This window comes from Pipistrellus kuhlii, unplaced genomic scaffold, assembly GCF_014108245.1.
Source record: "Pipistrellus kuhlii isolate mPipKuh1 unplaced genomic scaffold, mPipKuh1.p scaffold_m20_p_7, whole genome shotgun sequence".
In the NCBI taxonomy this organism is placed as follows: Eukaryota; Metazoa; Chordata; class Mammalia; order Chiroptera; family Vespertilionidae; genus Pipistrellus; species Pipistrellus kuhlii.
This window is the reverse complement of record NW_023425573.1, coordinates 35,255,804-35,281,941: the sequence shown is the minus strand read 5'-3', so window position 1 is coordinate 35,281,941 and position 26,138 is coordinate 35,255,804. Positions and strand designations below refer to the sequence as shown.

At 43.5% G+C, this 26,138-nt stretch overlaps 2 protein-coding genes across 8 annotated transcripts in view; one reads left to right on the top strand and one right to left on the bottom strand.

Annotated features, from left to right (window-relative positions):
- The window catches only part of HNRNPA3 (heterogeneous nuclear ribonucleoprotein A3), a 38,165-nt gene extending 20,205 nt beyond the window's left edge, over positions 1-17,960 (top strand). The window contains exons 11-12 of one of the 5 annotated variants that reach the window (XR_004985113.1): positions 16,427-16,533; positions 17,509-17,960. The gene's annotated coding sequence lies outside the window, so the exon portion shown is untranslated. Of the gene's footprint in view, positions 1-3,023; positions 3,241-16,426 lie in introns of those variants that run through there. The other 4 variants (XR_006740445.1, XR_004985112.2, XM_036421996.2 and 1 more) reach the window with 4 other exon arrangements.
- Positions 1-25,761, bottom strand: part of NFE2L2 (NFE2 like bZIP transcription factor 2) — a 31,234-nt gene extending 5,473 nt beyond the window's left edge. For 2 of the 3 annotated variants that reach the window (XM_045575265.1, XM_036421988.2), the window contains exon 1: positions 25,573-25,761. In XM_045575265.1, coding sequence (XP_045431221.1) covers positions 25,573-25,617 — 45 coding nt within the window. In that variant the 5' untranslated portion in view covers positions 25,618-25,761. Of the gene's footprint in view, positions 1-13,573; positions 13,688-25,572 lie in introns of those variants that run through there. The other variant, XM_045575266.1, reaches the window with a different exon arrangement.
- Between the last annotated feature and the right edge of the window lie 377 nt (positions 25,762-26,138).

Genomic DNA, 26,138 nt, shown 5'->3' with positions numbered 1-26,138 from the left:
TTTTTAAACTATTAGCCTGCACTAAAAACATAAAATCTGATCACTGGCCAGCGGTTCCTAAATTGGACTGGGTATAAAATCAATCCATTGTTTCAGATACTTTGCTTTGACATTTTGGTAGTGTGGATTGGCCAGTTTACAGAAGGCTGGACTGAGACATGTCACTGGACTCATTTTCCTGGCCGCAAGCAACAAAAGTAACGTAGAAGCATTTACGGCCATTTTCTCAGGGAACTCCCCATAAACATAAATCACTGAAATAACTTCCATTTTAAAATTATTTGTTTCCAATTTAATGAGCATGTTTATCCAAAGATAAAAGGTGAAAGTCAAAGGCCCAGGTAAAATTTCGGTGAGGTTGGGTCATATCTTAGTAAATCTAGACACAGCAAACCTAGATTTTACATCTACTAAATGCAAGCACTAAAATACATGATCTCACAGTCACAACTGAACTTCAGTCTGTACAAAATAGGCAGTACCTTCCCTACCAATCTCAAAAACTGATGCAGAATGTGCACTGAAATATTCATAAGATCAATAAAAGAGAAACCACATACTTGTCCTACCGCCTGGAGATCACTCTGTACATTACTACATCCCTCCCTCTCTTTCCCCAGACGACCTAGGCCTGGGGCTTCTCCTTAAGAGATCCCAGGCCCTGGCCAGTGTGGTTCAGGTGGTTGTGCACTGAAGGGTTGCAGGTTTGATTCCCAGTCAGGGCACATACCCAGGTTGCAGGTTTGATCCCCTGTTGGGGAGGATATGAGAGACAAGCAATTATTTTTTCACATAAATATTTCTTCCTGCCTCCCTTTCTACCGAAAACCAATAAAAACATATCCTCAGGTGAGGATTAAAAAATAAAAAGATCCCAGTTTAACCAGTATCCAATTTTTAAAATATTTTTTAATTGATTTCAGAGAGAAGGGAGAGATAGAAACATCAATGATGACACAGAATCATCGATTGGCTGCCTCTTGCATGCCCTACACTGGGGATCAATCCGGGCATGTGTCCTTGGGTGGAATTGAACCCGGGACCTTCAGTCCGCAGGCCGACATTCTATCCGCTGAGCCAAACCAGCTAGGGTTGTGTCCAGTTTTGCCTTTCCATAAAAGAAATGAAAGCACTGAAGCAATTAAAGTTGGAAACAACTCACAAATCTGACTATTCCAAAGTATCCTTAGAATGGCTGGAGGAAAATTTAAAATGTAATTTACTCAAAAATTATTGGCGGCAATCACACCAGGAATTTGACTCTTCTTTTTTCTTCCCACCAGATGAGATGTCTTGAGTGGGTTCAGATGGTTTAGCTATAAATTATATAATAATTCCATCCCACCCTGATCATACAGATATTGGATCAAATGAGACATGTGAAAGAACTAGGCTTTTGAAAACAAACAGTTCTGCTCAAATCTAGATTGCAACAACAATGGGTTTCTTGTCATAGCCTTAATATGGAATCCTGTGTTACTCAGATTTTTGCCCAAATTTCAGAAGAAAAGCACCTGCAGGGATCTGATACTATGAAATACTCAAAGCTTTATGTTGGAAATGAGAACAGCTTGTCCACCCAAGGCTCAGTGCCAGGGAGCCCCACAGCCTCAGGACTGTGTGTCCTACGCTCACTTAACAGCCAGTGAGCGTTTCCTACAAGGAGCCCTGTGACTAGGCACATGACCTTCCACAAGTGAGCCATCCTGGCAAAGCTGAGCGCCATCGAGGAGGAAACGGCCCGGGTGGAGCCCGTAACAAAGAACATGACATTGGTCAGGGGGAAGGGAAGTGCCTAAGGAAGAACTGAAACTGCTTCTGCACGTAAGTCCCAGGCACTGAGGAAGTACAGCTGTCTCTTCCCCTCCGAGCGCCATGCAAAATGGCAGATAAGGGTTTGGGGATGGAGGGGAAAGCAGGGGAATGGTTTGTATAGCACCCCAATGGGTATTTCCTTAAGATGGAAGCTTTCCAAGGGCAAGGAAGGCACTGGCTGTGAACCTTCCCATGCCACATGGAGCCAGTTCTGCAGCCACTTAGTGTTTGAGTTTTTGCTGCTCTTTAGTGATACCTGACTGTGTTCCAAATTATGTTCTAGCTGGTCTTAGACAAAAGACGGTTTTATAGAAAACACAGGATGAGGGCATGAGCAGGGCTAAGGACACATAAATAATACCTTAAACAATAAAGAAAAAAACATAAATGTTTGACAATTCATATGAAATTACCATCTGGCCAACAGAAATACTCGTATTTAACACACAGTATATCATTTTCCATCTGGATAATCTGTTACATGTTTTATAGAAAATCTGAAGTTGGACAATTAACTTGAACTACTTTAAAACAAACATCTTTGTTCCAGGATAAACAAGAAAGGCTCTGAACACAGAATCCCATATTACATATGTTTTTTTGCAAGCCAATTTTAGTGCCTTGAACAAACTGGCATTTAGCATGCTCAGAAAATCCTCCCAAAATAAAAAAAAGATAAAGCAAAAGTGAAAATACCAGAAAATATATCACTACCTTCTAAATTAAAGCAATCCAATAAACAGAGGCTTTGGAAAGTATTTGAAATGAAATATAAGGGCTAAGACAATATGTTATTCCTTCTAAAAATCATGTATTTTCATTAAGAAAACAGTTTTTAGAACATTTTTAAAAATTGATTTCAGAGAGGAAGGGAAAAGGGGGGAGAGAAACATCGATGGGAGAGAATCATTGACTAGCTGCCTTCTGCAGGCCCCACACTGGGGATGGAGCCCGCAATCCAGCATGTGCCCCGGCCAGGAATGGAACTGTGACCTCCTGGGTAAGAGGTCGATGCTCAAATACTGTCATGTTGGTCAGGCTAAATCTTAGTTTATTCCTTTGAGATCTGGTCATCCAAATATTAATCACTACCATTCAGAGTCTAAGTTATACCTGGTAATGTTTTTCCCCACACATTTCAGTCTTTGTATTATGCCCAGGTTGTTAGATTATTTACTGAAAAGTCTGATCTAATATTTTTTCCGTAGAAGCTACTCAAGTATTTTTGAGCAAAACCAGATGGAACATGAATTATATCCTACCACATTAGGGTATAAACCAAAAGCAAAGCTATAGCCTACAAAAACAACTGAGGGCATGCCTGAATTTTGCAGAATTGGTAAAACAAAAAAAAAAGTTCTCCTTGATTCAAAAGGCTGTTCTTTACAGTTACAATCCTTACGAAATAAAGTAAAATGACACCAAGCATAATGGTCATACAGCTATCTCGCTGATGACCAATATGCTTTATAAATATTTATCTTCCTGTTTACTTCTCTTTGCTTCTCTCCCACTGCTTCATTACAATTACACAGCACAATGCCAATCATTTTCTCTGAGAATTCCAGAGAGGGCAGGTGACAGCTTACTCTTTTTAGTTATCCAAGATTTAAGTATTTTTGGTTCTACTGGATGGATTTGCTAACTTTTGCACATATTGCTTCAATAATTGTGAAATAGGTGATTTAAAACAATCATGGAGGGAGGTGGAGGAGGGTATAGGGGGGAAGAAATGGTGGTGGAAGGAGACTTGACTTGGGGTGGTGAACACACAGTACAGTGTACAGGTGATATGTTATGGAATTGTACAGCTGAAACCTGTATAATTTTGTTGACCAGCATCACCCAATAAATTAAAAAAACTAACATTGCCCGGCCAATGTGGTTCAGTGGTTAAACATTGACCCATGCATCAAGAGGTCACCAGTTCATTTCTGGTCAGGGAACATGCCTGTTGCAGGTTCCAGCCCCAGTAGGGGGCGTACAGGAAGCAGCTGCTTGATGTTTCTCTCTCATTGATGTTTCTATTTCTCTCTTCCTTCTCTCTCTAAAAATCCATAACAAAATATAAAAATTAATAAATTAAGAAATCTCCTTGATTTCCCCCCCACCCATCCCCAATATAGAGTACAAATGTTGTTGATGGAAAGGCCTAAGTCAAATGTAAATGTCACCAGGTTTGTTTCTGTGTAATTACAGCTCCATTTATATATATATAAAAATAACTGACCTAGCAACTAGTTATATATGTCAACAGAGACTCCTAATGGTAGTAAAAGTTACCACTAATTCAAGTTTTCCTTCTAGAAAAACCTAAGGATTACTGTACTTCCCTAATCTTCAACTAGAGATCTTTAAAGCATAAAAATTCTCAAACACACACCAAGAAACGAATTGTTCAAATGAAAACCCTCTAGATCACGAATTTGCTATTCCCTGGTTATAGAACTATCCTGCTGGCCTTTTGTTTTTCAACAAGAAAGTGGCCCAGTTTCCTCCGTCTGACATGTTGTTTTGTAATTCTCACGGGCTGCTTCCTGTTCACAAACAAGTTTTTTAGCAATGATTCAATCTAAGAAATATGACACCGCCAGTTTACTGGAACTCACCCGTTACATTTGTCTGCAAACTGCAAAGGCTGATGCAAAGATAAAGCAAGACTGGAAAATGACTTTGAATAGGATCTTGGTTATTATTTTCCCAAGACACACACAAGTAGTGGGCCCAAAATAGATCAGAAAGTGACTTTCCAAAATAGTAGATGATCCCCTCCTGGGACCAAAAGTGCATGGGTCTGATGTTTCCATGAGAAGTTTCATACCTGGATTCTAATAGAGCAGTTATTTCCAATCTCTCTCATCTCATGGCACACATTAATTACCAAAATTCTGTGGCACACCCAAAAATATATTTTTTGGCAATCTGACAAAAATAATAGGAATAATTTTGATTCATTCATGCTGGACAGCTATTGTGTTGGCTGTTAACAATTTTTAATTTGACAATAAGGGAAAAGAGTTTGGTACCCATGACTAAATAGGTATTGAATGTTTTAATTATTGCAGCACACTGGTTGAAAATCACTGCACTAGAGTTATTTCTTGATGCTGCTGCTAGCTCTCAAGGGATTTATATACGGGTTACCACTACAGTAAAACCTCAATATAATGGGCTGAATAATTCAGACGAGGGGAAGTCCGTTAAAGCCAAAGGTCCATTATATAATAAAGCAGGTTCTCCGAATGTGTATGCTAAAAAATTGACAAATTAGTGTAACCTGTTTTTACTTATGTAGACAAGTTCGTATAATTAAAATTAAGTATGCATGAAAAGTTTAATTTCACAGAAAAGTTTTTTGTATTACAGTAATGTTAAATTTACAATGAATAGGTCTAGTAAATCCGTGCATTCACCAGTCACCAGGAGTCCACAAACCCACTTGGCTGGGGTTCGGCTTGGTGCAAGTCGGCCGACACTCAGCCGGCAGTGGTGAAAACTGCTGCAGAAAATCATACCACGTGACAGTGGAACCAATTACTGCCCTCAATTCAGTGTGATCACGTGTTAATCATTCCCAGAACATTGTTTAGGAGTTGATTTAAATATGTAGACTGTAGTTGTAGATATGTAATATTTATTTATGCCGGTGAAATTACTATGGTGTTTTTGCCCCCAACATATGACCTATTTGCTAAAATTTGTTAAAAGTAACAGTAAATCAATAACAAAAGACTGTTAATTGATTATAAGCAAACCTTGTTTAAAAGCATTTTAAAATTAACAGGGTGTTGCCCAGCCAGCTTATTTCAGTGGTTGAGTGTTAACCTATGAATGGGGAGGTCACGGTTGGTTTGATTCCCGGTCAGGGCACATTAATGGGTTGCAGCTTGATCCTAAGTGAGAGGCGTGCAGGAGGCAGCTGATCAGTGATTTTCTCTGTTCATTGATGTTTATATCTCGCTCTCCCCTTCACTTTCTCTCTAAAATCAATAACTATATATTTTTTAAAAATTAACAGGGTGTTAATTTTCACATATGACATACAGACTAGAAATTTTGTGTGTCATATCTGTTGAAATCCACAAAAGGTTTTACTGTACTTTACCAAGAGAATGACTTGGTGTGATAAGCAAATTTTAGAATATATTTTTCTAATCTCTTCCCCACTTTTGAATAAGCCAGTTCTGGATGCTGGCCTCCACATAAGAAAGGAGCCTTTGTGTGTAAGTCTTCCATTACTACTAGAATGATTCTCCAGGGAAACACACACACACAAGCACCCACCATTATTAGCACCAGAACCTTCAGGAGTGTTAGGTCTAACTCCCTAACCTACTTTAACTTATGTACACTGACATTAAGTGGGTGTGGACTAATGAGGTGATGTTCCTATTTCAGATTTAACTGCCTACAATGAGCTCTTTTCCAAAAAATTTAAATTCTTTATTGTAGCTTTTTTTAAAGATACATTTTTTATTGATTTCAGAAAGGAAGGGAGGAGAGATAGAAACATCAATGATGAGAATCATTGTCTGCCTCCTGCATGCCGCCTACTGGGGATTGAGCCCACAGCATATGCCCTTGGCCAAAATGAAACCAGGGACCCTTCAGTTTGCAGGACAGTCATCCAGGCTTGGGGGACATTGTACTATATGAAATTTGTTGCTGTTAGCCAAAGACTTGTGTGCCTGTGGTGGTGCTAAGCACTGGTGTTAATGATAATTTTTAAAATATGTGTATTATATATTGTAATAGAGAGAGAGCCTATTTAAAATACTTAGCTTCCTTTAAAAACAAAACAAAACAAAAACACCCTGCAGATCCTGTTAAAATATGTTTCAAGGGGTTTAATTTTCTTAGTGTGAACTTTTTTTTAAAAAAAAATATTTTATTGATTTTTCATAGAGAGGAAGAGAGAGGGATAGAGAGTTAGAAACATCGATGAAAGAGAGTCATCGATCAGCTGCCTCTTGCACACCCCTACTGGGGATGCGCCCGCAACCAAGGTACATGCCCTTGACCAGAATCGAACCCGGGACCTTTCAGTCCCCAGGCCGACGCTCTATCCACTGAGCCAAACCGGTCCCGGCTAGTGTGAACTTTTAAAAGTATAAATTATAAGCGACTAATGGCTAAAATTTAATTTTACCAGAATGGTGGTAGTTACAATAAAGGTGGTGATCAAGATCAACAAGATTACGAAACCGGTTTGGCTCAGTGGTAGAGTGTCGGTCTGGGGACTGAAAGGTCCCGGGTTCGATTCCGGTCAAGGGCATGTACATTGGTTGCGGGCACATCTCCGGTAGGGGGTGTTCGAGAGGCAGCTGGTCGATGTTTCTCTCTCATCAAGATCAACAAGATTAGTATACGCACAACTCTAAGTGGATCATTAACCCATATGTCCACCTAATACATGTGTAGAAATCACCTCTCAGGTGCCAGGGACTGTGGGAGGTGCTGAGGACACAGATGAAAAATGGTCTCTGATCTTAGTTTTGAGATGTGATGAGAAGATAACTAAGAGATAAGGCATCACTAAACTGCACAGAAAGACCTCACATGGGAGTGACAACTGACAAAGTACAGCAGTCAAAACCGTATGAGCATCCTGCCTAGTAAACCAAGGGTGAAGCCTGGTTTTCCAAAGGCCTAGTGCAAGCCGATCTCTAATAGCAAAGGAGGTTACAGAGGTGGAGAGGACACAAAACAATGAATACACCCCCACTATATGCATTCTTAAGAGACAATATTTTCCTCTCAGAGGCTCAGCTTTCCAGTGCAAGGAAAATTCTCATACGCAAAGAGACTTCCTCCTGGCATTTGGACTTTTCGGTCAGTATGACTCATCTCAGCCAGGATGGGAATTACTGCTGTTGCCACACTGTCACGGAATGCTACGACGAGACGGGACCGGCGGACCCACGCAGACAGCCCCTTTCATTTTTCAAATAGGAAAACGAGTCTAGAAAGGTACAATGACTTGCGCCACGGTCTGAGGTCAAGGATTTCAGAATCACCTTTGGCCTACTTTCCTGCTTTTACAACTCATGCTGAGCTATTTGGCAGAGGGAAAGATGTGTTTTTGAATGAGCATTTCTTGCTCCAGCTTGCTAGCCTCTGGGTACCTAACAGCCTCTATTACAGCTGGTGTTGCATGGTTTATAGGCGTGTTCTCGGCCCATCCCTGTCTCATTTGAGCCTCACTGAAGTAGCAAGAGGGAAGGTGCTTTATTTTTATTTATGATGAACACATTTAGACTTTGAGAATTGAGCAACCTTGCCTGGAATCACATGTCCAGCAACTAGCAGAGCCAGGACTCAATCCAGAACTGTTTCTGAGCCTGGCAGGCCCTTCTCATGCTGTGATGCTGCTCTCGGTATTCACACACAGGACAAGGTCTGGGAACTGGTTTAATCCCAGGACCCTCTTCCCAAGCACTACACCAGGACTTGGAAGGCAGCCCTCTTGACCTCAGACCTGCCTGCCCTGAAGACTTATGGGTAAATCAGGTCAACGTAACTGAATAAGGAGAGCTTAGCATATTTTAATCCTTCCACAAAGCCAGTATTTTATACTTTACATGTCTTAACTGGGCTTTCTTACAATGGTCTGATAAAGTAAACTCCTGGCTATGTCTTCTGTAAATAGATATTCATTATTCAGATGTATTATAAAAATATTATTTAACAATTTAATTATGTAATCAGTCCCTTGTTGGGCTTTTAATTCCTAATCTTTTGCTACTACAAATCATACTATAATGAGTATTCTGTCCATAAATCATTTCATAATGTGTGAGGATACCTGTAGGATAAATATGTAGAAGTGGAATCATTATGTCAAAGAGTATATGCATTTTAAACTATGATGGATACTGCCAAATAGCTCTCCACAGAGATTGTACTTTACACTCCCACCAGCCATGGGTGAAAGTGCCCATTCCCCAACTTGTGTGTCCTTTACACCTTGCATCAAATTGGCACATGGGCTGGGACCGGTTTGGCTCAATGGATAGAGCGTGGGCTTGGGGACTGAAAGGTCCCGGGTTCGATTCCGGTCAAGGGCATGTACCTTGGTTGCGGGCATATCCCCAGTAGGGGGTGTGCAAGAGGCAGCTGATCGATGACTCTCTCATCAATGTTTCTAACTATCTCTCTCCCTTCCTCTCTGTATAAAATCAATAAAATATATTTAAAAAAAATTGGCACATGGTACCCACTCAATAAATACATATTAACTGTTTATAAAGATCTCTGTTATTTTCAGAATCATTTCAAAATTAGCCCTCCCCACTATCTTTTAACAATAAAATTAAGGCTGAAGAGAGAATAATCCTCACATACAGAAATGTCAATTGGCCAGAAGACAGCATTCTTTTTTTTTTTTTTTAATATATTTTATTGATTTTTTACAGAGAGGAAAGGAGAGAGAGAGAGTTAGAAACATCGATGAGAGAGAAACATGGATCAGCTGCCTCCTGCACTCCCCCTACTGGGGATGTGCCCACAACCAAGGTACATGCCCTTGACCGGAATCGAACCTGGGACCTTTCAGTCAGCAGGCCGACGCTCTACCCACTGAGTCAAACCGGTTAGAGCTGCATTCTTTAACCATAAGTCCATGCCCAGCCTTGCTCCAGCCAAGTTAAGCTAGGTTGGTGACTTTGGAGCTGGTAGAACAGTGGCAAGGACAAGTAACGTAGAGGCCACGGTGCACACAGATAAGAGAGAAGATGGGCAAAGTCTCAATAGGTGAAACACTCATAACAGGCTAACTCAGCAACCTCAGCCCTCCTAACAGGTAAGGTAAACTTCAAAGAAAAAGCAAGTCCAGCCAGGATGACCCATTTACCAACTCATGAGGAGCCATTCTTTCTAGGGATGTGTTTCTCAGGAGCAGATGTCTGTTGGCCATTAAATTACATTTAGAATGCATAACTGACTAAGGAGAGCTGACAGTGATCTTGCATATCGTAGTCCAAAGCCCAGGTTTATGAATGAGGATCCTGAGGCCCAAAGATGCTAAATGGGAACCAGCCCTGGGTCTCATCTGACTGAGCAGAACCCAGAAACCCAGGAAGGGTCATCTGGTCAACCCAATACAAATTAGAGTTTAAACTAGACTTTCCTATTGCAATTATATTAATTAAAGATTCATGATTAGGAATTACTCTGAAAACAGACCTTTGCAACACTGTTATATAGGATTTGATCCTGCAACCAAATTACTGGCCTATTAAACTCTGTTATTAGGAGAAACCAACCAATGTTTGATCCTCTCTTTTCTGTTGAAAACTTTCCTTCCCAAGCCCCCAAAGCTCAATACAATCTGGCTAAGAGCCTTGCAGCGGCTAAGCCCCTTCAGACAGATCTCTCTGTTAGCAAGAGCAAAAGTGGCTCAAAATCAGTGTGGAGCCCTAAGAACTCCCAAATCATGGGGTCAAGGCCATGTGCCGCTAAATGCACATTCCAGATTGACTCATCCAAAGGCTCACTATGACCAGTGCAACCCAAGGAACAGCTCTACATCTCCCCGGAGAAAAAGCCCTTGGAGACACCAACCCTTACATATCTGGAGAGCCTCAAGAGCACAAAGCACTTGCACCATGATGTGGCATTTTCAGCAGCAGCCCTCCTCTAAATCTGATGGACAAACCCATAAATCAAATCACCTCTTAGTGTGTCATAATGCCTCCCTTTGCTCCTCTACTCCTTAAGACATGTCAGATTCTGGTTTGCTCTAAGAGTGTTCACTGTAGTTGTTGGTGACTATTTCCTTTAAATCAGTTTTGCTACACTCCTAGGAAAACAATAGCATAAAACAGGCTTAACACTTTTACCAAATGTTCTCAGACAGTCTAACATGAAGTCAAGCCATTAGTCTTCCCAAGGACAAAAGCTGGGAGTTTGCTTAAAAATCTCTGGCTTAAGAGAAAAGGACTTAAGTTAAAATCTGAAAGCCAGTTGTATGGAGTGTTCTAAAGTAAATTCTCACATAAAGTGTGGGAATTATTTTTTGCCTTATTAATATTCCCCACGGAAGTATCATTATTCTACCCTACAAAAGTACACGTCGAACACATAACTGGATCACACTGTTCACTGGTTGGCACCACACAAAAAGTTCTTTTTACTTACCAACTGCAATAATTTCTTTCCTTTAGTCTGGATTAGGTGGAAGCTGAAGTCCTTTGCAGCCCTGATGCCCACCAAGTTCCAATGCCAAGTAAACTCAGGACACAAAGCGATAGGGTGCAGAGAACGTTAGGTCCCAGTCCCGTCTGAGATTAGGACATGCTATTTTATTAATTTTTAAAATTGATTTTTAGAGAGAGGTATGGAGAGGGAGTGGGAGGGAAAGAGAGAGGGGCATCCTCCTGGGGACCAAAACGTTTCAGGTTTGATTCTGGGTCGGCATAAACCTAGGCTGCAGGCTGGATCCTCAGTTGAAGCCTTCACATTCATCTTCTCACAATGATGTTCCTCTCTCTCTCCTTCACTCTCTCCCTCTCCCTTTTCCTCTCTTCCTTTCTCTCTAAAGTCAATAAACATATCCTTGGGTGAAGATTTATTAAAAAAAAAAAGGTTGCTAGTGACAATGTCTTTGGACAGTGCAACTTTGCAGAAGCCTTTGGAGTGAACCCTTCACACTCTTAGGGGGGGATTCTGTTGAACCCAATGCCTTTGTTTTATAATCTACTTCCTGAGGATACAGTGGGAACATTAACCCTTCCAAACTTCACTAGGTAGTATTTATACTATTCTAGCAATTATTTGTAAAAAGCTACCTCAATGACCTGAAAGTACTCCTGTGAATCCAAATGACTAAACGAGTCAACTTAACATTCTTCAGCAAAGTTATGGTCCAGATGCCACCCAATCACCATGATTCTTTATTGAAAAGGTCATCTAGTGTGACTGAGTAGAAATTACGGGGCATTAAGTGATGGGAAAGTGTTATCTGTCTCAACTAAAGATATGAATAATCCTGAGTCTGGAAACGGTATTTAAACTGCTTTCAGATGTATGCATTTGAAAATGCACAGCACCCACTTGTTGCCAATTGCCTGGCAGCTATTTGGAATTCTTAAAAAGGAAATTATAATTAGTGAATATATCATATTACATTCACTTCAAATAAGTTCAGGAGTCACAGTGCCAATATTTTAAGTCCAGATTCAAGACAGGTATGGCACAATCCAAGTAGTAATAATGGCTACCACTCATTGTGCACTTTCTATGTGCTCAACCCTACTCCAGGCGCTTTTATTCGTTATCTGTTTAGCTCATAACAATCTGTGAGGTGGGAAGTAGTGCTATCATCACCCTTTTGAAGGAAGGGAACCGGAGCATGGAGAGGTCATGTTACCTGAAAACCTCCATCTAATAAATGGTGACAAAGAGAGCCAACCCAGGTTCATGTTACAGGCACTCAACTAGCGCAGGCTCTTGCTTCCGCATAACCTCGGCCTCTTTAAGGGAGCAAAGAATACCAGCTTAGTAAAGACCCATGGGGTGCCAGTTAGGGCTAGATTTGGCCTCACCACCTAACCTCACTGTGCTGTTCCTGTAAGGGAAAACCCAGACAGGACACACATTCTCACAGAATTTTTTTTTCATATGAAAAAACATTACTATGTAAATACCCTGTAAAGTACAGGACAACTCAGGGTGAGGTATTAATACTATTAATAAATTCAACCCCTATTGCAGATGTCAAATGAACATGAGAAGCGTCTAATTTTCAGGCTTCTGAGCCTAACCACATACAAAAAATAGAAGGTGAGGTCCTAACTTGCTTATGTATAAGACATCTGCATGGCAACAAGAGGGTGGGTGAGTGTAAAAAGTTTTCAGCCATGTCATCTCCCCGAGGGTCTCACAGGGATCTTTCCTTTTTTTTTTTAAGGTCAGTTATTTTTAGGTAGTTATTACTAAAGAAACAAGACCAAGAGAGGGCGTGGGCTTTGGAAGAAGGCAAGGCCACAGGGTCAGCTCGGAACATGTTGGGATTTAGCCTTGCACTAACGCACTTCTCTCTCCAAACTCACTCTGTTCGCACAGCCGGCCTGTGGACACTATTCGGTTTCCAGCCCAGAGCCCCAGGATAAGGACTTCTGCCACCTGTGAAGGAGTGTATCTGGGAGGGAGTTCAGTGAGATGGTTTATCAATCCACATCAGTACAGGGGATCCTGCAGGCAAGCCGAGGGTCCCACAGGGAAGCTGGCAGTGTGGCCCTCTGCTTACCTAGGGCACACATTAGCTAAGAATTGGTTTTCTTTGTTCTTTTTTTCTTTTTTAAAGTATATTTTATTGATTATTTTACAGAGAGGGATAGAGAGCCAGAAATATTGATGAGAGAGAAACATCGACCAGCCGCCTCTTGCACACCCCCCTCCGGGGATGTGCCTGCAACCAATGCACATGCCCTTGACTGGAATCGAACCTGGGACTTTTCGGTCCTCAGGCCGACGCTCTATCCACTGAGCCAAACCGGTTTCGGCAAGGATCGGTTTTCTGTTTGAGGACTTTTCAGTTACCACAACAGCCAGCCCCTCACACGTGACCAGGGACATGCATATGGGAGACCATAGGAGAGTGAGACGTTTATGGCAAGGAACAAGAAGAGGCATGAATGGTTATGCTGTTATATGGCTAAAATTCAAGGAGATAATCTAAGATGACCTCCATATATTCAAATATCCCTGACAAAAGAAATGGGACACTAATCACAGCCACCACTTGCTGAACGTGTACCGTGTGTTCCATCTTGTGCCCAGTTCCTTTCTTCATTTAGGAATGTTGTGATGAAGCCATCAGCTACAGCTTAAAAGAAGATTAAAAAAAAAACACGTCCCACTGTAAAATCTATCAGCCTCTCACGGCCCGAGTTCTTTGCCTATAAGACAGGGTCAATGCTCTTTACCTCACAGGGCAGAACGAGGAATGCACATGACAAAACCGGCTTGTTCAAGCACTCAGCACCTTGCCCAGCCTAGTGCAGGGCCTGAGAGGCAGCATCTGCCATCACTAACACTGTCAGATGCCACCTCTGCTAGCTCGGGACTTACAAGCAAAACCCCTGGGAGGGAAAAGCAAGGATACTGGTTTTTTCCTTTCCTTGGGTGTATACTGCCAATCATTGGGACTGGCAGTCAAGGATGAGACTGTCAGAGGTGACTGAAGATGGTAAGAGTAAATCAATCTCAGAAAAGAACAGAAAAAGAGAAACTCCCCCTGTGCCTCCCTGAAGAAAACAATCCATCCTCACAGCAAAACGGCATTTTCTGGCTTGTCCTCCTCTCCTGCATCAGTGGAATTAGTACACTGGCAGATGGGTTTCTGTTAAAACACAGCACTAACAGGGCATGCAACTTTAAGCACAAATAGTTGTGTCCTGGGGCCAAAATTAGGAGAATCGACTCCCCTCCAAACTTAAAACCAAAAGAACAAAAACTGGTTTTAAACAGTTAACAAAGGTACAGTTTAGAGTTAGAATTAGAGATCCCAATACGTGTGCTGATGCACTCACTCACAGAAGAGTCCCCTCACCGTCTCTCTGCCTCCAACCACAATCCACAGGCCATCAGAACTCCCTGTCTACGTCCACGTCCACGTCACGTGCCTTGTGCTTCCCAAAGCCTCCCGTGATCCCAGCTGCCTGGATACTTGCAATGCCATACACAGGCACTTGAAGACCCTCTACAGACCCCCAAATAACCTTCCCAGTCCTAGTGACCCAATATGCAGCCACAGTCCGTCCAGCTGGTGCCTGCAGCTTGAGCCAAGTGAAATTCGGAGCTAATGAAAGAGTCCAGTTAAAATGCTGCTACTCCTCTGTACAGTCATGAAGCTGTCATATGTCACAGAGGAGCTTATATGAACACAAAGTTCCTAGAGCGTAGTAATAGGCTCATGCTCATGTTTATTGAGCAGTTACTATCAATTAAGTTCTAGGCATAGGACCAGACATCAGTTACAAAAATGAATAGACATATAATACCTTAATAAAAAAATGAAAAAAAAAATAGATGACAGTCCCGATTTTAGAAGAGATCAGACCTTAAGCAGAAGGATAAAAATGTAAAGTAATTTAGAGTCATTATGACATGAAGCATGCCCTATAACCCAGGTGGGTACAGAGCAAAGGGATCGATTAATGAGAAGGGTCAAATTGAAAAGCAAATGTCCTTCAAAAAGGACAACATATTTGCTGCGTTATCTTGGATGTGCAAAATAACTTCATGCCTTGAAAAGTTCCCCAGGGTGTGTAAATACCTAATAAATATTTGCAGAATGAATAAGTGTACATTTACACCCAGGATTCAGTATTTTAATTGTATACTTAGGATATCTGGGATTAAAGGGTTCTAGTTATCAAAGTAACAAATGTATCATGTTTAATATAATTTATGACCCAACTATTAGTCATAGAAAATTATTTAACTTCATTTACAGTATCGATACTTCAAATTATTCTTTGGGTACTCTACTAAAAACAAAGTATTATATCTTAAGAACTATTGTATAAATGCACACTCCAAGTTAACAATGAAATTAATTTTTTGAGAGAACATGATAGTATCTTCAAATACCCATTAAAGAATTTTGTAATTTGGATTAATATAACCTAATAAAAGAGTAATATGCAAATTGACTGTTACTTCAAGACACAAGATAGCCACTCGCATGTGGTCAAAAATGACTGTCTCCATGTGGACACAAGATGGCCACCACAAGATGGTCTGCAGGGGAGGGCAGTTGTGGGCAGTTAGGGTTGACCAGACCAGCAGAGGGCAGTTGGGAGGAGGGGCGCCAGGCCTGCAGGAGAGGACAGGGGTGACCGGGCCAGCAGGGGAGAGCAGTTGGGGGCGGCCAGACTGGCAGGGGAGGGCAGTAAGGCATCAATCAGGCTGGCAGGGAAGTGGTTAAGGAGTGATCAGGCTAGTAGACAGAAGCAGCTAGGGGCAATCAGGCAAAGGCAGGTGAGTGGTTGGGAGACTGTATTGTGAGAGGGATCCCAGATTGCATAGGGTGCAGGCTGGGCTGAGGAACAACCCCCTTCCCCCAGTCCCTGTGCATGAATTCCATGCACCGGGCCTCTAGTTAATCAATACAAATGTTGACTAAGTGTATTATATTATAAAACACTAGTTATTTCCCTCAGAAAAAAAGACAAGAAATGGGCAACCTCACTTTGTCCTCATAATCAATATTTTTGTGCTAAACCATCCAATTATTACATATCAACCTCTTCAGCTATCCTTACTTTTTTTAAAAAAATATATTTTATTGATTTTTTACAGAGAGGAAGGGAGAGAGATAGAGAGTTAGAAACATCGATGAGAGAGAGTCATCGATCAGCTGCCTCTTGCACACCCCCCACTGGGGACATGCCCGCAACCAAGGTACATGCCCTTGACCGGAATCGAACCCGGGACCCTTCAGTCTCCAAGCCAACGCTCTATCCACTGAGCCAAACCAGTCTCGGCTATCCTTACTTTCTTACCTTGGTTCTCTGACATCTTCAAAAAGTATCTAATAGTAAAGACCTGGAAAGAGATTTTTAACTGTATCTTGAATATTAAAAATGCTGTTTATCTTTCCCAGGCCAATTCTTCCCATCTACAAGCCCAAGAAATGGTAAACCATGGTAACAACTACCATCAAATAGCATTGCTCTCTGTTCAGGGAACTGGACCAGATGCTCTGCCTGAGTAAGTGAAGTGGACCCGGTCCCTCTGGTTTCTAGGGCCGTCACCAGTTTCTGTGACTTCTCTCTCTCATTACCCCCTTTCAGTTTAGAATACAAGGTGTGTGCAGGCTGCCCTCTGAGGAGATGGGGGGCCTCTCTCTAAAGATTAAGGGAGATTTCCTGAGAACAAGCAGTAACATTCTAGAAGTGAATGCATCACAATGATTCCACTGGGTTGCTGCCACCACTTTGGAATGTCTGGAATTGTATGGGGGTGGATGGCTCCACTTTCCGGTTGTGGTAAAATGTCCTGCAATGTGGGACCGTCCTCCACTCCAAAGAGAACCCCTTCAGCCCATGTGCTAGCAGCGCCCCTTTTGATAAACACGGAGGTGAGCCCCTTGAGGCTGGGACACTGTCTTTGTTAATTTACAATTTGTAAAGAAATAACACTCAGGAATAATCCAAAAAAGCTGCAGTCCTCCTGGGTTCATTAAAAGAAATCCTGTAAGCTAATCTTTTTCTTCTCAGTCCCTCTCCTTTTAATTGCTACATTTCACTTGTCATTTCAAGTGAAATGTAGCCTGGAACCTCCCATCTCGGAGTCACCATCCTCTCAGCTGCGAGGATGCTCCCAAACGTGCAGCCTGGTAGAGATGTTCCCAGCAGAGGATGCGTCTCTGTCTCTGGGGAGAGGAAAGGATCCGAGCCAGAGGATGGTGTTCATTCTTGGCCTGGTCTCAGCTTGGGAACCATGTGGGGGAGCACATGGTCAGGGGTGAGGGGAGGGCCCAACCAGCACAAAGGAAAGCTGCCCTGTCCCTTTGGAGTTGATTTCTCAATGTAGATTTTAATTGTGTTTCATTACAAACTGCCCAGAATAAAAACAACTTCTTGCATTATTTTCCTATGACAAGTAAAAAAACGACTTGTTTTAATTTTGGGTGGTTTTCGTTACCAGAATTTTAATGGTTAAAAAAATATTATTTTTCGCTAGGTCAAAAAAATGGATACTTCCTCAACACTCTCTGCACACAACAGCAAGACCACAGTATTGTAAGAAAACTGGCAACAGTGCAGGTCAGCCGTCAAGCACTGAAGGAATGTAGTTCCGTCCGTCACGCCTCTGCTCCGATTCTGGTCACAGAAGGCACAACGCACGATGCTCTTTCCCCCTGCACTCTGTTCCCTTAGGCTGAGAATAGGGTGGGTTCTGCATCCATGTCTGCTATAATTTTGTGCTGAAGCAGAGCAGACAGAGGATTGTCAAGTCCGGAGTGAAGCAAAATCCCATACTCTTATCGGTAGGCCACCTACATACCCAGTCAATATTATCAATGCTGTTTCTCACACAGACTTCGGAGGGTGAGGGCCAAAATGGTACTAACCTACCCTGAATGTTGGCTACATTCCAGCAAAAAAAAAAAAAAAAAAAAGAAAAGAAAAAGAGCATTTCATGGGGAAAATGATTAAAATACAAGTACAGCCCTGATCAGTGAGGCTCAGTTGGTTGGAGCGCCCTCCCGTACACCAAAAGGTGACTGGGCCGATTCCTGGTCAGGGCACACACCCAGGTTGGGTTTGATTCCCTGGTCAGGACACGTACAGAAGGCAACCAAAAGATGTTTCTCTCTCATATTAATGTTTCTCTTTCTTCCTCCCTTCTTTCCTTCCTCTCTCTATAAAATAATAATAAATAAAAATAAAATAAAATAAACCTTTAAAAAAGAGAGATACAGTATGTATTGCATAGAAGCTAACTGTTAACGCTGAAATTCTTCTGTTTTGAAGTGAACAATTATGCACAACAGCACAAAAATTAAAAACAAGTGAAGGAATAGAATACTGTTTTTTATTTTTTAAAAATATATTTTATTGATTTTTTTACAGAGAGGAAGGGAGAGGGATAGAGAGTTAGAAACATCTATGAGAGAGAAACATCAATCAGCCGCCTCCTGCACACCCCCTACCGGGGATGTGCCTGCAACCAATGTACATGCCCTTGACCAGAATTGAACCCAGGATCCTTCAGTCTGCAGGCTGATGCTCTATCCACTGAACCAAACCAGCTAGGGCTAGAATACCGTTTTTTTTTGTTTTGTTTTGTTTTAATCTTAAAGCACAAGGAGGGGATGAATTAACGTGACGAGTTAGAAAAGCAGGCAGCTTCCCAGGGGAGGTGAAACCTACCCTCCAATGGGAGGTTGGCTGGGACAAGACTGGACTGGGCTGCACAGCCTCTGCTTGGCAACACTGGAGAGAGGCCTGGCACAGGGTGCAGCTCCCTTCTGGGCGCGTCCACATGGTGTCTGCAAGGTGGGGCCGAGCCAGCTTCAAAACCCAGACCCACACCCTCAAGTCTCTCAGCGGGACTGCTGTGCTCAACATCTCCGCGTCTTGTTCCCACCCCCCTCCCACGCCCTCCCTCTCTTTCTCTCTCAAAAACAACTCAGAAGTTGGCCCCAGTTTCCAAATATGTAAACCAGAAAGCCATTCGGGAGAGTACAGATGGTAGCCATTCTGTTGTCAGAATATAAAGTGGACTTTACTAAGTAGATATCGAGAATTAAAAAAGTTGAGTTGCTAAAAGATGCTTTGTAGATTTAAGTTTTTTAATTTTTTTATTGGGAAAAGATAATAAGGCTCAAAAAACACAGAGCACAGACCTAGCCCTGTGGCTCAGTTGGCTGGGCACTGTCCTATGTACCAAAAGGTGACTGGCTGATTCCCAGTCAGGGCACATGTCCAGGTTATATGTGCGATCCCTGGTAGGGGGTATGCAGGAGGCAGGGGATTACTGATGTGCTCTCATATCGATGTTTCTCTGTGTGTCCCTCACGCTTCCTCTCTAAAAGTCAATAAAAATATCAAAGAAAATACAGAGCACAGAGCTTGCTTGGGGTAAGGCTGAGTTCATCCGGGCGTCTGGGCTCTACACCTATCCCAAACATCTGCTCTCACTGCCTTTCCTACACTATTCCCAAATAATCCAGACTGCAGGTCACCACAGGCCACACTCCTGACAAAACATGAAAAACTTCCACTGACCCACGTGGGGAATACCTTTGGATAAAAAAAAAATCACATCCAAATCTCCACAAACGATTAAAGAGCTCAAGTTCTATTTACTGAATTTCAAACATTCACCAGGCACCTGAAACACAGTTCTCAGATTTAGGTGTTGCTCTTAAGGCTGTGAAGATCAGTGAACAAATATAAAAACACTTCCTTTCATGATTTCAGTAAGACATCCTAACCAGATTTTCTAAGTCACAATATAAATACCAGTGGCTACGAAGCATTGGTTGTGCAGGGTTCTCAAATCTGACCGCACATGGAAATCCCTTCAGCAGCTTGAAAAAATGCTGTTGTCTGGGTCCCATCCGCTGAGACTTTGACTTAATGAGGAATAGGGTCTGAGCAGCAGTATTTTAAAATACTAATGGTGATTCTAATAGACAGCAGACCATTGCTATAGGAAGTAAAAAGAAACATATAGAGTGAAAACCCAAATATTCATCAATTAATGAGAGGATAAATACAATTTTGTGTATCGCTACAATGGAATAGTATTTAGCAACAAAAAAGGACCGGACATGCTACAACATGGTTAAACCTTGTAGAGATTATGTTAAGTGGAAGAAGCCAGTCATAAAGAACTACATATGGTATGATTCCATTTACATGAAACATCCAGAAGGAACAGACTTCACAGATACAGAAAATATATGAGTGCTTACAAGGGACTAAGAAAGTTAGAATTGTGGAATGACTACAGTGGATATAGGGTTCTTTAAAAAAAAATATATATATATATATTTTATATATATATTGATTTCAGAGATGAAGGGAGAGGAAGAAAGAGAGAGAAACATTAATGATGAGAGAGAATCATCGATAGGCTGCCTCCTGCATGCCCCACACTGGGGGTTGAGCTCATAACCCCGGCATATGCCCTGACCAGGAATCAAACCATGACCTCCTGGTTCATAGGTCCATGGTCAACCACTGAGCCATGACAACTGGTAGTGGGTGTACAGGAGGCAGTGGATTGATGTTGAAAATGTTCAAAAATTGAGTGTAGTGATGGCTGTACAACTCTGAATATACTAAATCATTGAACTGTCCGCTATAAACAGTCATTATATCTCATAAAGCTGTTAAAAAACAGAAACATAAATTCTATGCTCAGCTCTCAAGGAACTTAAAATTTAGTTATAGAGACGAAAAAAATGATACACAGATAAGATAAACATCAAGAGATTTTTAGAGACCATTGTAGAGAATTGTCTAATGCAGAAAGTAAAACTTAGATTCAGGAGGCTTGAAAGCCAAAATGTTCTGATATTTTTCTTCTCTAAGTTGAAAAAGAAAGAGAGAGAGAGAGAGAGAGAGAGAGAGAGTGTGTGTGTGTGTGTGTGTGTGTGTGTGTGTGTGTGAGAGAGGATCTCCCTCAGTATGCTTCTGATACCACAGACCCCAAAGTCTCTATTTCTAAGCTTGTGAGAGAGGAATGACCTCTTAAAATTGCCAAAAAAATTATATGTATAAATATATTTTTAAATATGTTTTTATTGATTTCTGAGGGGAAGGGAGAGGGAGTAAGAGATATAATAGAAATATCAATGATGAGAGAGAATAATTGCACATCCCTACTGGGGACTGATCCTGCAACCCTGGCCTGTGGCCTGACCAGGAATCAAACTGTGACCCCCTGGTTCCTGGGTAGATGCTCAACCCCTATTGAACCACACTGGCCAGGATATACACTAAGTAGCCAGATTTTTATGATCTCTGAATGCATAATGATCTGGCCACTCAGTGTATATCCTATATAATAGAAGGCTAATATGCAAATGTCCCCTCGACCAGGAGTTTGTCCAGCAGGCAGGCCAGCCAACCACATATGTCCCCTCCCCCTGGCCAGGCTGGCACCGGACACACACACAAAGTGGCCAGATTATTATGGGTTCAGAGATCATAATAATCTGGCCACTCAGTGTATATTCCTTCATTCCTATATTACAGGCTATTGATGGATTATAACTAGTCACAAGTCAATTATCAACAGGGCCTTTAAAAGATTTGGCGCTCTAAATCGATCCTATGTCCTGGATTTGTTTTTACTACTACCAGAGTTTGGGTCAAATAAACTTATACACACTCACACACAAAAATACTTTCATATATGAGGCTTTGTGACAAATGAGTATTGTAGAACATACACTATAATAATGGGATGGAGCCTGCAACCCGGGTAGGTGCCCTGACCCGGAATCAAACCATCAACCTTATAGTACATGGGAGGATGCCCAACAAACTGAGCCACACAGGCTTTTAATAAATATGTACCTTTACTATCAAACTTACTTTGATAGTAAAGATACATATTCAAAAGAAAGAGTCAACAGAACAGGAGAATGTTCTAACTAACAAAGCAAATAAAGGTGAACAAAGACTCTAGTAGCTAAGAAATTTCATTAAGAAAAAGGAAACTGTTCCTAAAAAATGAGTCAGAATCTTCAGCACTGCTGAAATCCCAGAAAGTTTAAAAACTATTATATTAAATGAATAATCTCTTCTGTTCCTGCCTCTCTTTTCCCCAGTTTTTTGTTTTGTTTTGTTTTGTTTTGTTTTGTTTTTTTAAGTGTGAGCTTTTCCTCCCTGTTCAAAACTTAACTAGTCCTGGTCCAGTTTGGAAGTGGTGATTAAGTGCTATGCAAGTCAGACTACTTAGACTTGAATCCCACCTGTACTGCTTAATAGTTGGGTCACTTTAAAGCAGAACTATTGACTTCTCCATGCCTCTTTTCTCACCTGGGAACTAGAGATCATAGAATTTCCCATGGGATTACTGTGAAATTATGCATTTGAAGCCATTATCGTACTGCCTAGCATGCAAGTAAGTGACCAATAACACACCTATTACCATCTTATTGCCAGATTCTTCCTGCATCCAAGTTTAAGACACTAATCCATCCCAGATGAAGGAAAAATTAGAGGAAATATTATGTACGCAAAACTCTTTAAATAAATTTGTTCAGCAAAGAGAGAAGAGGTAGTACTTATACATTTATAGATCGTTCCTTTCCTCGTGCAGTTTTGTAAGTGTTATTCATCCTGAATAAAAAATCAATATTATGAAAACTAATGTATTTGGCTTCTAACTCTTCCTCGTAATCCTAAAGACAGACAGGGTTTTGTTTTCCCCAACACTGTTTATAAAAACCCAAGTTAAAAGGAGAGATTCCAAAATGGCCCAAGCTATTCTTAATGCAGAAAGACTGATGTGAGTTGTGTACTCATGCCTACATCCTGCCTCCACAGTCTCTCAAGAAATTTCTTCACATCGAAAAAGGCAAGTTGTTTTCTGGTTAACATTCATTCAGGAGATGGGAGGCCTGTCCTGTTTTTCTTTTAAAATAATCTTATCAGGCTAGTCCAAGATCAGTTTCATCCCTCACACATTTTATCTCTCCAAGACAGCCTTGACATGAGTAAAGGGATGGTTCCTTCCACCTACTGGAGATAAAGAATCTAAGATTCTCCTTACTGACTTATTCATCAACACCTCCTCTGCACAGAGGGTGAAAAACATACCCTAATACACCATACCTGGAATTTCTTTGGCAAAAGGTCAGAATCCACTTTGACTCTTTGTTCAGATCTTTCCCAACAACACTGATTTCATGTGAATTAGTTATAGATATGAAAGTCATTCTAAATTTTACTCCATTTTCTTTTTTCATTGTCTTCAAGTATGCTAATTGATGTCTGATTATAAAGGTGGAAAAGGAGTTATCAAACAAAATTAGAAAACTCACATTTAAATGAGAAAGTATATAACCTTTATTCACTTCTGTATATAGAATGTTAAATTACTCAGAAAAGAGAAAAAATGTAAAAATGGAGAGTCCTAGGCCTCAACTCCTGAATTTAGGAAAATGGAAAGCCCATTAGCATCATATATCCTTTTGTCATATAGATTACTGTATACATGGCCATACAGATTACTCTTGAATAGCACTTAAATCTGAAAGCATACTTCTTCATACCAGTGAGAACAAGAGGAATACAATCACAATCATTACTGGGGGAAAGTTCAAGACAAAGTTTTAAAGGGCAAAAAAACCACGAAAGCACAATACATTGTCAGTATGTTAAAACCTCACTCTAGGTCTTCAGATCAGTCTAAATTTTACTAAAACATTAGGTATTTACTGTACTATGTAAGTTACACATTTCCTTGAGTCAAATTACCAAAAAAAAAAAAATTACAAATAAAGGAAATATAAACATCTACTCCTTTAAAAGTCCCTACAAAGTATGAACAGAAACTTATTTTCACATTTCTAACAATTTACAGACCTTCACAGCAAAGCACTATGAAACACAGGTGTCCCACCCTCGTTTATTATAAAAGCAGCAGCATGCTAAGAAACTGACGCAAATTCTCAAACATTTAAGGAAAACCATATTAAGATACGAAAGCCGAAAAGCAACAGAAATTCTAATCTACACTCGCAACTCTTACCCTTGACAGCACAACACAGAGTATCCTGCCTCACACATTTTGAAACTGCAATTCTGAAACACTAAATCCAAAGACAAAGCCGCCTGGGGGGGAAAAAAATAACAGTTGCGCAACCGATCAACAGCTCCAACTTGTCCCTTGGCTCCGGCGAGGCAAGGTTTGCACGCTATAAAGCAGGAAAGGGCCAACCGAGGGCCGCCCTGACAGCCAACCGGCCGCTGTCACGAAGGCCAAGGCCACGCACGCCGGAGGGTGCGTCACCGGGAGGCACCGTGGGAGGATGGAGCGGCGAGGGGCGCGGCTGCTCCGACCGCAGAGTCCCGCCCCGCCTCTCCTGCCCCGCGCCGGCCCCGATCTGACCCGGGTCTTCCAGGGGGGACTTCCCCGCGGTGCGCGGCCCGGGTTAGCAGCCGCACGTCGGGGCACCGTAACGCGCTGGGCACTGGGGGGCCTCCTGGGCCCCGCACCCGGGGGGCTGGCTTTTCTGGCCGAGCAGCCTAGGAGATCGACCTCACCGACGGCCAAAGGAGCGCTCGGGGCGGCCAGTAACGGAGTGACGTGCTTCCACTCTCTCTAATGGCCTGCAGGCTCATAGCTCCCGCTACACCGTTTGGATAGTGAACTAGAGGGTTCTGCTTGAGGAACCCCTTGATCAGCACGAGAGGTGGGGAGATGCATACGAGGACCCCCAGAACCAGACTCAGAGGTAGCAGGGGCCCACCCGGAGCACAGGGACTTGGAAAAGGGCTCTAACCAGCGAGGGCACCTTTGGATGCCACCTGTGTACGCCCCCTCCCCTCCCCCGGTGCCTCGCCCCTCCTCCCTCCTCTAGACAGTGAACGATGCCTAAATGGATTTGGGAATTATTAGCTCGCCCGCTTTTCCAGCTAGGCCCTCTGAAGCAATAAACCTTTTCCTTCCTTCCAAACTCTGATGTCCTGAATATTGGAACCTCGGGCACACGCGTCCTGCCTCTGTGACAGACCCCGCGGGGAGAGGGGACCTCGCTGCAGCGGGCGCGGCGCGGCCGGGAAGCGGCTCGGGCGCGGCCGGAGGGGAGCTCAGCCCCCCCAAAAGCGGCCCCGTGACTAGGCACATTTTTGCCGGCTCCCGGGCGGGCGGGGGAGCCGCACAGCCCCGGAAGTGCCGGCCGGGCCGGGCCGGGCCGCGCCGGCTCAGACCGCCAGCGCCCGCCCCTCCTGCCCCGCAGCCTCCGGGGCCGCTCCAACTTGGGGGCCCGCGCTGGGGCTCCGCAGCCGGAGACGCCCACTCGCTCCATAGCCCCAAACCTTCACCCGGGTGCCCTCGGGGGCGGCGGGCACCCGGCCGCTGGGTCCCCCGGGCGCGTCCCCAGCCCCCTCCCGGCCCTTGGGGTGCCCGCTCCCTCGTCCCCGCCCCGCGGCAGCCCCGGCGCCGGCCACGGACGGGAGGAGACACCGGAGGCGCCTGTCCCCCCGGGACCCCGGCCCCCCTCGCGCTCCCGCCCCCATCCCGGGGCTCCGGCGGGGCGGCGGGCCGGGGCAGCACCTGCTGGGACGGCAGCCCCGGCGGCGGCAGCTCCAGGTCCATCATGCTGAGCGGGGGCCGGGCTGAGGCTCCCCGACGGCGGTGCGGTGCGGGCAGCCCAGGCGCGGCGGACCGGGCGGCGCTGGCGGCGGCGGCTCCTGCGGCTCCGGGGCACTGGCTTCCCCGCGGTCAGGCCCCGATCGCCGGGCCGGCTCCGGCCCCGCCACGCCTCCCGCCCCCGAGGGCGGGGCGAGCGCCCGGGCCTTTCCGTCCCCGCCCGGCCGCCCGCCCCGGCTGAGGCTCCGAAAATCCCCCGCCCCCGGCCCGGCCCCGGCTGACGCAAGCCGCTCGCGGTCCGGGGGCGGGATGGGGCCCGGAGCCCGGGGGCTGGGGGGATCGGGGGCCGGGGGCCGGCTGGGCGGCTGCGGGGCCGGGAAGGGGCTGCAGGAGTTACCGGGTCCCTGCGCTCCGTGCGCCCTTCCCGCAAGTAGAGTCAACACTCCCCGCCCGAGAGGCTGGGAGTTGTTTGCCGCAGGTCCCTCGGGGTCAGACGCTTCGAAACAGTTTAAACAGTTGGAACAAACGCG